The following is a 13780-nucleotide window of genomic DNA, read 5'->3' on the forward strand; positions in this document are numbered from 1 at the left end:
TTGATATTTTTACATCCTGAATCAGTTATGTCCTTATTTAAAGCTTAAATTTCTATTTTCTCATCATTGTACTTCTTGACATATTCGTTTGCTTTTCTGAATTTTCTTGTATCTTTTTATATGCTTTTTCTGCATTTTCTTCCATTTCTTTGAATTTCATTATCATTATGATTTTGAACTCTGGATCTTCTAGGGGAGAAATCATCCATGGCTTTGCAGTTGCATTCTGGAATGTTCCCTCCCTGTGATGACGTATTCCTTTGGGGTCTGAAGGTGCCATATATTGTATTTATCTGCCTAGTTTACAGACTTTGGTCTCCCTGCTTTAAAAAAAAAAAAAATGTAGCAGTAACTTAGAGACTTGCAGTACTTCTACTTTTCCAGCAGGTGGTGTTGTGTTAGTTATTTATTTAGCTTTTCTAGTTTTATGTGTTTTTAGATATGTGACCTTTCAGAACTTGTACAGCTCAGAGATCTCATCTTGCAACTGCTGAGTTGGGGATTCGGGAAGTTAGGGAAGGACCTGGAAGGTTCCAGACAATGTTGGGAATGGGGTCAGGGGATTGGCTTGCATTTGTGGCACTACTAATATATCTCCTCTTGGGGGTTCCAGAGTCAAGTATCTGCAGTCTGAGAACTGTCAGTTCCACCTCCCAAATTCAGTATCAGTCATGGCTATAGGATATTGGGAGTGTAGTCCAGCCCTTATTCCTTTTTATTGGGTACCTGGCTCAGTGGAGCACCCGAGCACCTCTACAAACATACCCCATCAGTCAAAGGTATGTGCCTTCACACCTCCCAGCTCTCCCTTCCACAGGGGTGGCCAGCCTGGCAGCGGCACCTTGGTTTGTTAAGTCAGTATTTAGCTCTTTACCACAGCCTTCAGGCATTTCTCTCCATCTATCTATTATTTTTTTAAGATTTATTTATTTTATGCATACAAGAATTGGGGTACAGGCTAGAGCTGTGGGGGGCACTGAGAGGATTCACCAGAGACAGAGTGGGGAACAGGCCCATTGATTGAAATACACTGCTGAGGGAGCAGCGGGAGAGACAGGAGAGGTCTCCTTTGCCATGTGGGTAGCTCCCTGGCGAGGGGTCGAACTTGTGCTGCAGTGGCTGTGGACAGCTTCGTAGGTTTCTTCTTAACACCTTGTGCACCAAGGAGGCCTTCTATCCTTCTCTTGCTTAATTAAACATGAATTTCCTCATGTTCTGTGCGGTCCATTGTCCAAGAGGTGTTCTGTTTTAGCCCCATGCCATGAGACTCTCTGGGTGTAGCAGTGATGTGGATTAACTTTGAAATTATTCTTCTGAGAGCAAAGCAAGAACCTGCCTCTTGCACCATCTTTCTAGTCTCTAAATTCTTTAATTCATTATGTGTTACATTTTGTGTATGGGGTTAGGTAGTGGTCTTGTTTCATTATTTGGCCGGTGGCCGTCCATTGTTGAAGAGCTTGCTAGTGTTTTGTTAGAATTCAGGCTCTGCATTCATCAGAGACATTTGTCTAGTTTTCTTTTTCTCTGTGTGGAATCCTTGTTTGGGATCCTTTAGGTTAGTTTTAATTTCCTTACTCATGATCAGCTTAGATTTTCTCTTTCTTCCTCAATCAGTCTTGGGGTTTCTTAGTTTCTGAGAGTTTTTCCATTTCTTCTACATTGTCCAATTTTAGCCTTCTAGGTGTTCATAGTACTTTTACAAATCTTTGTATTTCTGTAGTATCTGTTGTCATTTTCCTTTATTTTCTGATTTTGTGTTTTATCTTTTCCATGGTTCTCGCTAAAGTTTTATTTCTTTTATCTTTTCAAGGAGTCAGGTTTAGTTTTTAATTGATCTTTTGAATTGTCCTTTGATTTCTATTTCATTTATTTCTCCTCTAATTTTTATTTCCTTGCATCTACTGACTTTTAGCTTTGTTATTTTATTTTGTAGATGCATACAATTGTCATCTGAAACTGCTTGATATGATTTCTATCTTCATATATTTATTGAAACTTGTTTTATTCATTTTTATTATTAATCTTAATAGAACTTTACATTTTATTTTTTATATTTTAAATTTTTTTACATCATTGTTAATTTTTATTTTTTAATTTTATTTTTTTTAAGATTTATTTATTTATACAAGCACTGGGTACAGTCAGAAGCGCGGGAGGGTGAGAGAATTCACCAGAGTCAGAGTGGAGAACAGAACAGATGGACTGACAAAGTACAATGCTGAGGGGAGCAGCGGGCGGCAGGAGAGGTCTGCGCGCCATGTGGGACCCTCCTCCGGTGGCTGGGGAGCAGCCGGGGATAGAACCGGTGCTGCAGAGGCCGCGGGCAGCTTCGCAACCCAGCACTCAACTGCTGCGCCACCGGGGAGTCTCATCATTGTTCATTTTTAAACAATATTTGCTTCCTCCCACCCCCTCAGGTGTAGTCCCCATAGTTTTTCCTTCATCAATGCACCCGTGCACCATCACCTCAGTCCCCTATGCTCCTCCCTCCCTCCCTCTGATCCCTCTCCCTCCTCCTCCCCTGCAGGATATCTCTTGTTTATAATTGTCCGTTTTTACTTTCTTGTGTTTTGTACTGTTTTTTTTTTTTCACACTGATGTCTTATTTGGTTTCCCTATTTTCCTGCTACAGGTGAAACCATCTGATATTTTTCTTTTTCCTTCTGGCTTATTTCACTGAGCATAGTTCCTTCTAGCTCCATCCATGTTGCTGCGAATGGCATAAGTTTATCTTTTTTATTGCTGAATAATATTCCATTTTATATATATATATATATATATATATATATGCCACATCTTCTTGATCTAGTCATCTATTTTGGGGCATTTGGGTTGTTTCCAGGTTTTACCTATTGTAAATAGTGCTGCAATAAACATAGGGGTACAGGTGTTCTTTTGAATCAATGGGAAACTTGTTTTATATCCAGACATATGGTCTACTTTTGAGAATGTTCCATAATACTTGAAAAGAATATATATATATTCCTTTGTTTTGGATTTTAATGCTCTGTAAATATCTATTAAATCCATGTCATCTAAGTTGTTGTTTAAGGTCATTTTTTCCATGTTGATTTTCTATTTATGTCCATTGGTGTATGTGGAATGCTAAAGTCCCCTCTTACTATTCTGTTGCTGTCAGTGTTTCCCTTTAGGTCTATTATGTAATTTGGATCGTTTTATGTAATTTGGTGTTCTTCTCTTGGGTGCATATTTATTAATCAGTGTTATGCCTGCCTACTCTATAGGTCCCTTCAACATTATATAATGTCATCCTTGTTATCTTATTTGGATCAATGTCTGTTTCATCTAAGTATAATGTGTCCTGCCTTTTTGAATTTTCCATGGTCTTGGAAGACCCATTTTCTACACCCGCCCTTTATGTGTTTGTTGTTCTTTATAACTTAAGTGAACCTCTGGAAAGCAGCGAAGGTTGTGATTTGCTTTTTTAATCTATCAAGCACTTTGTGCCTTTTGATTGGTGAGTTCAGCCCATTTTAGGGTGACTATGATCTGTGAATATGTGTGGTATGTGTGTGAGTGAATTTTATATATTTTGCTCTGCTACTTAGTTTTCTGGTTCTATCTACTTATTCAATTTTTTGTGAACCACTTTAGGTAGAACTTTCAACATTTCTTGTAGGGAAAATGTTTAACTCAGCCTTTGTCTCAGAAAGACTTCATTTCTTATATCTGAAAAAATAGACTTTTTACTGGAAGTTTCTGTCTTTGAGTTTTTTGAATATATCATTCCATTCTCTCCTCACTGTAGCATTTCTGTTCAGAATTTGATGGTAGTCTGATGGGTTACCTATTCCCCACCGCAACAGCTTTAATATTCTTTATCTTGACTCATCATGGGTTCACTATTATGTGGTCATCTAAATTCCATTCCATGCTAGTCTGTTTTCTGTCTCCTGATCCTGGCCAGGCTTCAATGTGAGGGGCTAGGAAAGAAGGAGCAATATCTTTTTTTTTTTTTTTACCATTCTTTTATTTCTATGTTTTATGATTGGGAAAGAGGAAATATTAAAGGGAGAAAATTTTTTTTTTTGTAGAATTTTGTATAGCATTGCAGTGTATCCTTGATTTTTTTTGTTTGTTTGACCTATGTGGTAACTCTATAATTGTGGATTCTGTCATTGAGTTGATGTGCAAGTTCTTAGGTGACTCACTATTATCTGACACATAAGAAATCTGCCTGGATTTCCTCATGACTAGTCCAGGGATATGTAACTCAGTCTTTTCCTACTGAGATATTTTTCCTGGCAGACAGCTTTCTTAGGTCCTGTCACAATGACCCAAACTCAGCTGCCATCACAAGGGCCTGCTTATCCTGTCATATGTCCTTACTTTCCCAAAAATTGCTTATTAGGTGATTACTACAGACTTCTTTCAACTGTTTTGTGTTCACCTTCCCTCTCCAACTCCCTGCTCAGTTGCTCACTCACTCGCTCACTCACTTTCAATGACACATCAGTAAGTCTACTGTATAAATACACATCCAAATAGAATAAAATGAACATTTCTGGGGGCGTCGTTACTTGGATTGGCAGAGGTGGATTTAATTTATAACATTCTCTCCCAGCAATCATATCTCTCAGGTCAACACATGAATTCATCATTTTCTTCTTGTATCTGTTGTAGAAGAGAGTTCTACTGCCAGCTCCTTAATGGGTTCTAGAACGATTTGCTGGGTGAGTTTTTAGAAAATGGAGGCATTTATTTATCACCTCTTGGTTTCAACTTTGGGTCTTTATAGACTCATCTGAGGAAAGAGAGTCCTCTTTAATATCTGTGTACATTGAGATGAGGGAACTAAAGGAATCTTCTATTTATGCCACTTTCCTCTATATTGCAAAACAACATTGTACATTTCAGTTATTAATAAGGTAAAGACTTTAGGCATATTTAGTCTAGACGGTAGTGAATAGGAGAGAAAGTTGTTCTCCCACCCAGAGTGGCCTTTGTAGTCCAGCCAGCTTAGCATCGCTAATTTCTACCCTTTTTGTATTGGGTTTTGAGTAGCACAGGAACAGTACATGATGGTAGTAGCAAAGGTCTTATGTTAAAAACTCAACTCAGTAATTTGTTGGTAAATGCATAGCTCATTACTCTTCAAAAGTTTCATATGATCTCAATTTAGCTATAACAATTTTGTTCCACTGTTATCATACTCACACAGCTAGGAGTAGACAGTTCAGACTTCTTAGTAGTCTACTCAGGGAATTGTGGGTGATGAAATGAGGACTAATAGTTCTGGTTATGTTACAAATAAAAGCTACCATTTATGGAACACTTCATTGTAACGGGCATGTTCTAAGTTCTTTATCACTATTCACTCACTGGGTCCTGTTGTCAAACCTTTCATGTAAGTATGGTTGTAATTCACATTGCTCTTATTTTACGTTGAAATACTATTTAGCTTTGTCACACGTCAAACTTCAGAAAAGGAGAGTATCACACCCTACTTTTCTTCCAGTCTTTGAAGTAATATGGCTGTTCAAAGGATTAGATGAGGCAACTAGTGCAGAGAGGTTAGAACATTTGCTTAATGTCACACGCCTTGGAAATCGGAGATGTAGGAATTGACTAGTGAATCTAGCTGGAGTACTTGCAAAGACACATGATATATATTGTAATACTGGTGCTGTGTGAGACAGAAAAGATATGTGCAACTCAACTTATAGGATGAGCTAGGGAAATGTTTCACAGACACAATACTTAAGCTGTATGTCAAAGAATAAAGGTGTGCAGGCTAGAAAAAGAAAACTGAATATTGAAAAGGCCTAGTATATACAAAGATGGAGTACATTGGGGCTGTGATGTGAAGGAAGTATAAAGAGGAATGCAGAAGAGGAACCACAATCTTAAAGTCTTTACCTTGAGTAGTAACATTGATTTGAATGTCAGAAATTTCACTTTGTTTTGCACTAGAGCAATGGAAGACAATTAGGGGCTATTTAAAATTCTAGTCTTAATTCAGGACCCAAGCGAAGTGGCAGTAAGGTTGAAAAAAGGCAAAAATAGATAATTAAGAATACTGTCCAATTTTCCCTTAAAAACCAAGCAAGAGGGCCATAAAACAAGAGGCATAAAAATTAAATTTCCCTTTAGTCTGTTGCCTGATTTTTATTTGATGTGACAATTCCTGTTCGGTACAACCTAATTCCCCTCGTATTTTCACGAGTCCCGTCATCTCTGACCTGCATGATTCCTAAATCCTGTGGTTTCCCACAGCTCAGAGTGACTGGCCCAGACCTTTATCTTCAGGCAACAACACATAGTCTCTTCTGTGTTCCTTAGGCCTTGCTACATTTCACCTTTGCCTAAAGGACAGTTTCATCACACATGCTAGTCCTAGCTGAAAAGATTTACTTCTGGAGTCCTTTCTTAATAGAAAAACCTTGCTCTTATTTCACGTTGCAATACTATTTAGCTTTATCACATGTCAAACTTGAGAAAAGGAGAGTATCATGCCCTACTTTTCTTCCAGGGTCTTAGGAGTAATAATGGATGTTCAAAGGATTAAATGCTTTCCTTGCATATATTAAGGGCGTGAAAAATCGGCTCTTAACCTCTAAACATATAATTCCAGCACAATGTGGTGAATTTTGCATAGTATTTTTTTGTGCTGGAATTACTTGCTTGTGTCTCTCATTTAATTGTATGTGCTTTGAAAATAGTTATTACTATACTTGGGCCATTGCATGTAAAAATTAAAATTCACAGCATTCCCTTGTGGTTTCTTATATAGTTATTAACATTGTTCCTATCTCTATCTCTTGCCACTGTCTAGTAACAGAAAAATCAAGAATTTAGAGAATTACTGTTACTGCTCATTCAGAATGATCAATTATGATTTGTCATCTAGATACTGTCAGCTTTTGCAGATGTGGTTTTACTTGCAACCTTAATAGAACCTTAACTTTCAGTTCTTAAACATGGAGGTAGCTTATCCATGGAATATCTTTTGGTATGTAATGGCTAAATCTGTGATGGGTACTTGTGTCACCTTGTCCAGTTAGCTCTTAAATCAATTGTCTTCTAACAAGATGAGAAGTTATAACACAAAAATGCTTTTGAAGAAATGTGTGTTCATTTGAAAAATAAAATACCCACTCTGTTTTTTAACATTCATTTTATAAAATACTTAAAAGAACAGATAAAGTACTTGCGTTTACATAATAACCAAAATTGCAAAAGAATGAATATAAATTAATTGAACACATAACTATTTTGCCACATTAGACAAGTTTAAAAAGGTATTTAAAAAAAAATAGCAATTGGGAAGAAAACCCTTCACTCTATTGCTGTCTTTTTCTGGAAACTTTTCCTAGAAGCACTAAAATTCCAGGTCAACAGGTAGTACCTGTATTGTTGAAAACATTGTAATTGGCTTCCATATCTGTCAGCTTAAGAGAAAATAAAATTTTAACCAGGTTAGATAACTCAGTGCAAATTAAGCTTTAAGTTGAAAATCTGAAAGAAAAGATGTCCAAAGTGTAGGAAATGCTTCTGGAACTAAAACATAAAAAATTCACATTATGAATTATTTGTAAGTGTTCTTGTATATGAAACATTGAGTTAAAAATGGGCTCTTTGAAGTTGTAATTAGGGGTCTATTATTAAGACTTTTCAACGTGGGCTTGGAGAAGTGGATAGGGAAGGGTTAAAGGTCATCTGTTGGAAGAAGTTCAAGTTAACCATAAGCATTGTTTTGATCAATTCTAAAATATTTGGCCAGGATGTTGCAGACATAAAGGTGGAAAAGATTAGGAGATTAATTTATTGGACTATCAATGAGAGTAAGTACTTCTACCCTCAGAACATTTGGGGGTTGGGACAAGCAGGTTGAATGCTGGATTCAATTATGTCATACTGTTTTAAAAAAATGTATTAGCAAGTCTGGAGAGATGGGAGGCGTGCCAAACTATTCGAATCAGAGTGGAACTGAGTGTGGATCATTTCCAGTCATTAATGGATAATCATTTTTAGAAATAAAATGTATTTTGGTTTATTCACTTTCTTTTGTTGGTTGTCATAGGGAATAGGTAGCAATGGTTTTTTGTATTTGATAAAGTTTCTTCTTTCCATTCTTTTCTGTATAAGTTTTAGATTCATTCTTATGACGAAAAACTTGAGTACAAGGTGCAGAGAGATTTTGGTGGAGACTAGTAAGTTTCTCTTTTTGCAAATCCTTAAGGAAATGTATGGTATCATTACCAGTCTTCTCACAGTTTCTCATACTTGAAAAATGTTCAAATGTACTGTATTTTCTAGCATTCAGCATTTTATCATTCCCTTATCTATTAATGTTAGAACAATATTATCACAATGAAGGGACAACTTTTGGCTTTTAGACTGTACTTACGATCAGCAAGTCATAAAATATACAGTGCTAGTCTGACATCAGAAACTGATAAAACAAGTGGGAAATCATGATGACATAATATGGTTTATAAAGCAATGGAAAAATTCCCAATCCCATTTTTAAAAGTATAAAAAACTGCAGTCACACCTACTCACAGGAATAACATCTAAGACACAGTAAAAATTCCTATTTAGGGACAGTTAACTAGTCAGAATCACCTGAAATAAAACAGGAGCACAAACTATCCAAGTCCCTTGACGCCTCAAGTCCGCCCTATCTTGATAGCCAGACTGTCAGGAAAGGCACGTCACTTTGCAAAGGAATGCATTGGTTTCCCGCCCCAGGTTGACTACCCAAGTTTCATTTATTTCTGTTGTGTCTGCTAGATGCTCAGCCATGTCCTTTCAATTCCTGAAGAGGCTCTCTGTCAGATGCGTCTTTTACATCGTATTGTATTTGAAATTAAGAAAGGAGCGGCAGATATGTGCACAAACATAGTTCATATTTAGAAAACCTGTGGGTTCAAGCATTTCACATACACCTGGTTTTGTCTCATTTCTCTGCTAACTTCTCAGGAAAGAAAAAAAAAAGTAAGTTGCCTGAAAATTCTGAAGCTCTGCTGGAAACCTAGATTTTGTCCATCAGAGACTATCAAAAGTACAGGTAACAAATAACACACTGTTGGAATTAGCTTGCAACAGTTTGTGCTTTAAAAACACAGTGCCTAACAGCGCTGAGCACATGATAGATGCTCAATAAAAGGCAAAACTCTTTTTTTTTTTACCTGATTGGATGGAGCAATGTGGGCAGTGAGTAAGAATCTACAAATTAAATATATGAACTTTAATTTGATTACAGAGAGAAAGAAATTTGCAAAAAATATTGCCACAGTAGCATTGGCACTTAGCAGTGCATCAAAGATTGTTTCCACCACAATATGGGATGATTCCTATTCCACTTAGAGCAAGGTCTGACTATAACTTGGAAAATTATTAATATATTTCAGGGAGATGGCCCCTTTATACTGCCTAAGTAACCAGACCTAAATATCAGGGTCCTCATCATGTAACTTTAATGCAGCATTGTTGTGAACAAGTGTATTTCTCCCACATCTGCAGTAGTTGCTTGCTAGTATTTTAGGTTTATACAGAGTTATGACACCCCTGGGATAACAAAGATGAGACTATGGAAGACTGAAGGATCACAAAATTTACACAAAATATGGAAGTGCCTCTATAGTATATGAAAACCCCTTATTTAAAAAAGGCAGTTCATTGACAAAAAAATGCTTTATACATTCAGATTTTCCCCATCTCTCAACAGTGATGGTGTCCAAAGAAAAGATTCAGTAGTGAAGGCCACACTTTTTTTTTTTTTGCATTAGTTTGATATGCTGAAAATCAGAACCTTTAAAGCATCTTATAAATGGGAGAAATGGAATTGGACCGGGAGGTGGTAGAGAGGGGGATGGAATGGAAGCAATCAAAATGCATATAGGACTTAATCGTAGATGTGACAGCAAGGAAGCTGGTGGGGGATGTTACAGCAGACCTGACTGCTCTACAAAGGGCCCAAGAAGAACACAGTACAGGGATGAAAACAAAACACAAAAAACTCAAAACAAAAACTGCAACTTCGCCAACTTGTAAACAAGGAAAAGCATTTCACAGATTCAAAGTTCAAGGGAAGTAAACGTCTTTAAATTATTTTTGTCAGTTCAACCCTGATTTAAAAGTATGGCTAGCAAAAATAAGAGAGCCCAGCCGCTGACTTCCTGAGCAAGCAGCTGTCTTCTGAGAAGCAGCACTTCTAAGCCTCTCTCTTCTCCAGATGCCACGTTGAGGAGGAGATACTTTCTCTCCTGAATTCCATTTCACTTCTTTCCGCACTCCTAGAATATTCATCGATTTACATCTTGTTTTTTATAGTTCAGGCTGCTATAGATTCAGACGTGGGGAGACAGGAGGGGGGAAGGCAAATTCTCGGAGGATGCTACGGGCCACTTCAACGTTATTCTGGGCTATCTCTAAGGCTCGCTTCACTTCTTCAAAGGCATAACCCTCTCCCATGAGTTTTGCAATTTTTGCATCGACGTTTTCCAATGCGGCTTCGGGCCCATGGGGTTTCCTGTGGTGAATTTCTGGTGCAGTCCTGCGGGGTCGTGGCTTAGGAGGTCTGGCTGGTGCTTGAGAACCATCTGTGTGGATTTTTAAAAAAGAGAACATTTAACAATGAGAAAAAAATGATGACATTATCACATTACTATTTCTAATGAGAACATTATTTTTCATTATCTCTGCAAATGATTTTCTATGTTTACGTATTATGGGGTAGGCTTATATTCCCATTTTGAATACTGAAAACTGAGGTAGGATATGTTGGAATCTTGAGAAATGAATGCAGATACAGCCTCAATTTTATGCCATACGAAATAAGATTCATAGAGGGAAATAAACCAACTGCCTGAACAAGGGTGGCTTCCATTTCGTAGTGCAGCCCACCTTTCTCGAAACACTGTGGTGGAGAAATGACTGGGAGTTTCACTAGTGGCGAATCTATTTACAAACAGGATATGTTCCTGGCAGGATCTCCCCACCAGATTATCTGTCCTGAGAAATAAATTTTGAAGAGTCTCTTCCTATCTGATTTTTCAAATTAATAAAACTGTAAAGTGCGGGAAAATAGGTATTTTAAGTCTGTTTATCAATAGGCTCGATGGAAATAAATCTGTGCTTTCCTCAGACAGCCAGATAACAGTGCAGGAAGTGAAAAGTAATTCTGTCGTTCGCCCTAGTTAACCCCTTTTAGCAGTGAACTTAATAGAGTTTATACAGATGTTGATTTACAATGATGCACACCTCTAATGTACATGGTCTGAGGCAATTAAATAGAAAATCAAAACAGAAAAAAAAGTACAAAATTAGCAGTGGAGAATAAGCTTTTCAAAGTGAAACCAACTGACATTGGTGCTCATGAGTGGAAAGTAATCTTTTTAGGAGAAAAGGAAATTCTAGGCTACATCCCATGCAGATTCCCAAGGTAAGAAAGTAACTTGAAGGGGTGATTTTGTCATGGATCTCCATGCTATTTAGTACTTTTTTAAAAAAACTTAAAAATATTCAATGCTATATATGAGATACACCTGTGGACTTTATATAGGCATCGATGGTAAATTTAAGAATACAATTAAGTAAATGATCAAGTGGTGCTAGAACCCAAATGCCTGTGACTCTTGTACTTCCATCCTCCAGTCTCTGCTGCCTGGTGCACTTTTCCACAGACTTCAGGAGATATTGGAAGCTGGTATTTTCAATAATGATTGAATCTAAATCATAGAGCTAACTGATATATGATTGAAAAAAATAGATGAATTAGAGAAAATTTTTTTTGAATGGAGAAGGTAACTGGTAAACACCAAATTCAATCTAGCCACATCAATATACATAATGTACAAAATATAAAATTCTCCAGAGTGAAAATACTTGGTTCTATACTAAACTGGGTAGTCATTTATAATTTTTCCAGAAAAATAAGCACTTTGAAAAAGTCTTATAGCTAATAAGCTTATTAAATTGTATTCATATATAAGGGCACACATTAACTTCTGATTTTTGTTGGGCACTACTGTTTCTTGCATCTGTAACTAAACATATCAAATTATTATGTCGTGCTAAATTACCTTTTTTTTACATTTTCAGATTCCATTTCAGGTTTGTTTTTCTATCAAACATTTCCATTATGTCACACAGAGATGCACACTGAAGTATACTCTGCTTCTAATTACTTCCAAAAACCATTAGAAATTCTTAGCAAGCTTTCCCTAATCAATGACCACAGAACTTATGCACTGAAATCTTCTGTGTTCTCATTTGCTTTTAGAGGAAAAAAATCCTAAATTTCTTATATTCTACTAGTATTTTTCTACATTTGTATAATAATTGTTTTTTGGTTTCTATCCACCAAAAAACGGAGGTCACGTGTGTCAAGCATTATGAAAAGCTCAGCTGTCAATACCAGATAAGTGAGGAGGACACTGTGGCAGGAGGGACACATCTGGCAATGAAGTGTTAGGATGTGGAACTTGGTAGCTAACACTAAAAAAGATGGCACCTATCAGCAGGGGAAAAGCCCAAGAAATGCATATGATCTGGGGGACTGTTACAATTACTACTAGGAAAAAAAAAAGTGGGGGAGAAGGGGAATTTGCAGACTAGTAATTTGAGAGAAAAGTATTCTTTGCTTGGGAAAAATAACTTAGTTTGCCTGAGTTATATTTACTACTTATCAGGCGAACACACTTGCCAATTAAATCAAGACTCTAGATTATTGAAAATATCTAGATCCTGGAAAACTAGGAAAAGTAATTTAACCTCTAGAAGGAATTGAGACATTTTCATTAAAAAAAGAAAATACCCTTTGCAGATCAAGGATTTATTTTTCCAATACTTTTCCCTCTAAACCCAAAATTCATACATACACACGTCTATCTCCCAACTCATTTAATCCTACTTTTCACTGCTTTAACTCAATCTATTTTCCTAGTGTTGCCATCACTGCAGAATCTCACAAATGTTTGGAAGATTAATTGTACCATGTATTCGAGACTACAGATAGAAATGAAATGGAATTGGTTTTCAACTGTTGGTCTTTTTCTTTAAAAAGATTTTATTTATTTATTTATACAAGCACTGGGTATAGTCAGAAGCGCGGAGGGTGACAGAATTCGCCAGAGCGGGGGACAGAACAGGCAGACTGAAAATACACTGCTGAGGGGAGCAGAGGGTATGGCAGGAGAGGTCTGTCCCGCCATGTGGGACGTTCGCTGGTGGCCGGGGATCGAACTGGCGCTGCAGAGGCTGCGGGCAGCTTCGCAGGCCAGCGCTCAACTGCTGCTGCGCCACCAGGGGAGGCCCTGTTGGTCTTTTTAGATATAAATTTATTGCTGAATTTCATTTGGAATATCTTAATTTGTTTGACTGTTCTAATTGGCTAATGTAGCTCTGCACCAGGTAATTGTCATCTGTAACAAATTTCTAGGTGAGCAACATCATACAGAATTGAGATTTAGTCAGGTGCAGCTCAGGTTAACCACTAAGATTTTGAGTGACCTAAACAATTTACTTTTATAAATCTCACTCCCCAAAAATACATTTGTAACTGCATCTTTAGAGGTATTTATTCCTTCTCAGTCAAGTAGTGTGAGAATTAATGTAAATGTTCAGTGTATGTGTTGAGACCATTCAAAAGAAAGGTAATGAATGTACACCTATAATAACAGCTGTTAAACAGCAATTACATACTAAATAGCAGTGTTAGGAGAAGAAAATACAGAACTTGTTACCTCTAATCCTATAGAAAGCCTGAGGCCAGAGGGCCTCCCTGGTGGTGCAGGGGTTAAAGTCTCAGCAC

The 13780-nt window shown here is 37.1% G+C and overlaps 1 protein-coding gene across 6 annotated transcripts in view; it reads right to left on the reverse strand.

The window, feature by feature from the left end:
- Nucleotides 1-10308: 10308 nt before the first annotated feature.
- Nucleotides 10309-13780, reverse strand: part of CBLB (Cbl proto-oncogene B) — a gene marked incomplete at both ends in the record, with an annotated part of 185156 nt that continues 181684 nt past the window's right edge. For all 6 annotated transcript variants that reach the window (XM_084231638.1, XM_084231637.1, XM_084231636.1 and 3 more), the window contains one exon: nucleotides 10309-10568. In XM_084231638.1, the coding sequence (XP_084087764.1) occupies nucleotides 10309-10568 (260 nt within the window). The remainder of the gene's footprint in view (nucleotides 10569-13780) is intronic.

Source organism: Talpa europaea (assembly GCF_964194135.1).
Source record: "Talpa europaea genome assembly, chromosome: 4".
In the NCBI taxonomy this organism is placed as follows: Eukaryota; Metazoa; Chordata; class Mammalia; order Eulipotyphla; family Talpidae; genus Talpa; species Talpa europaea.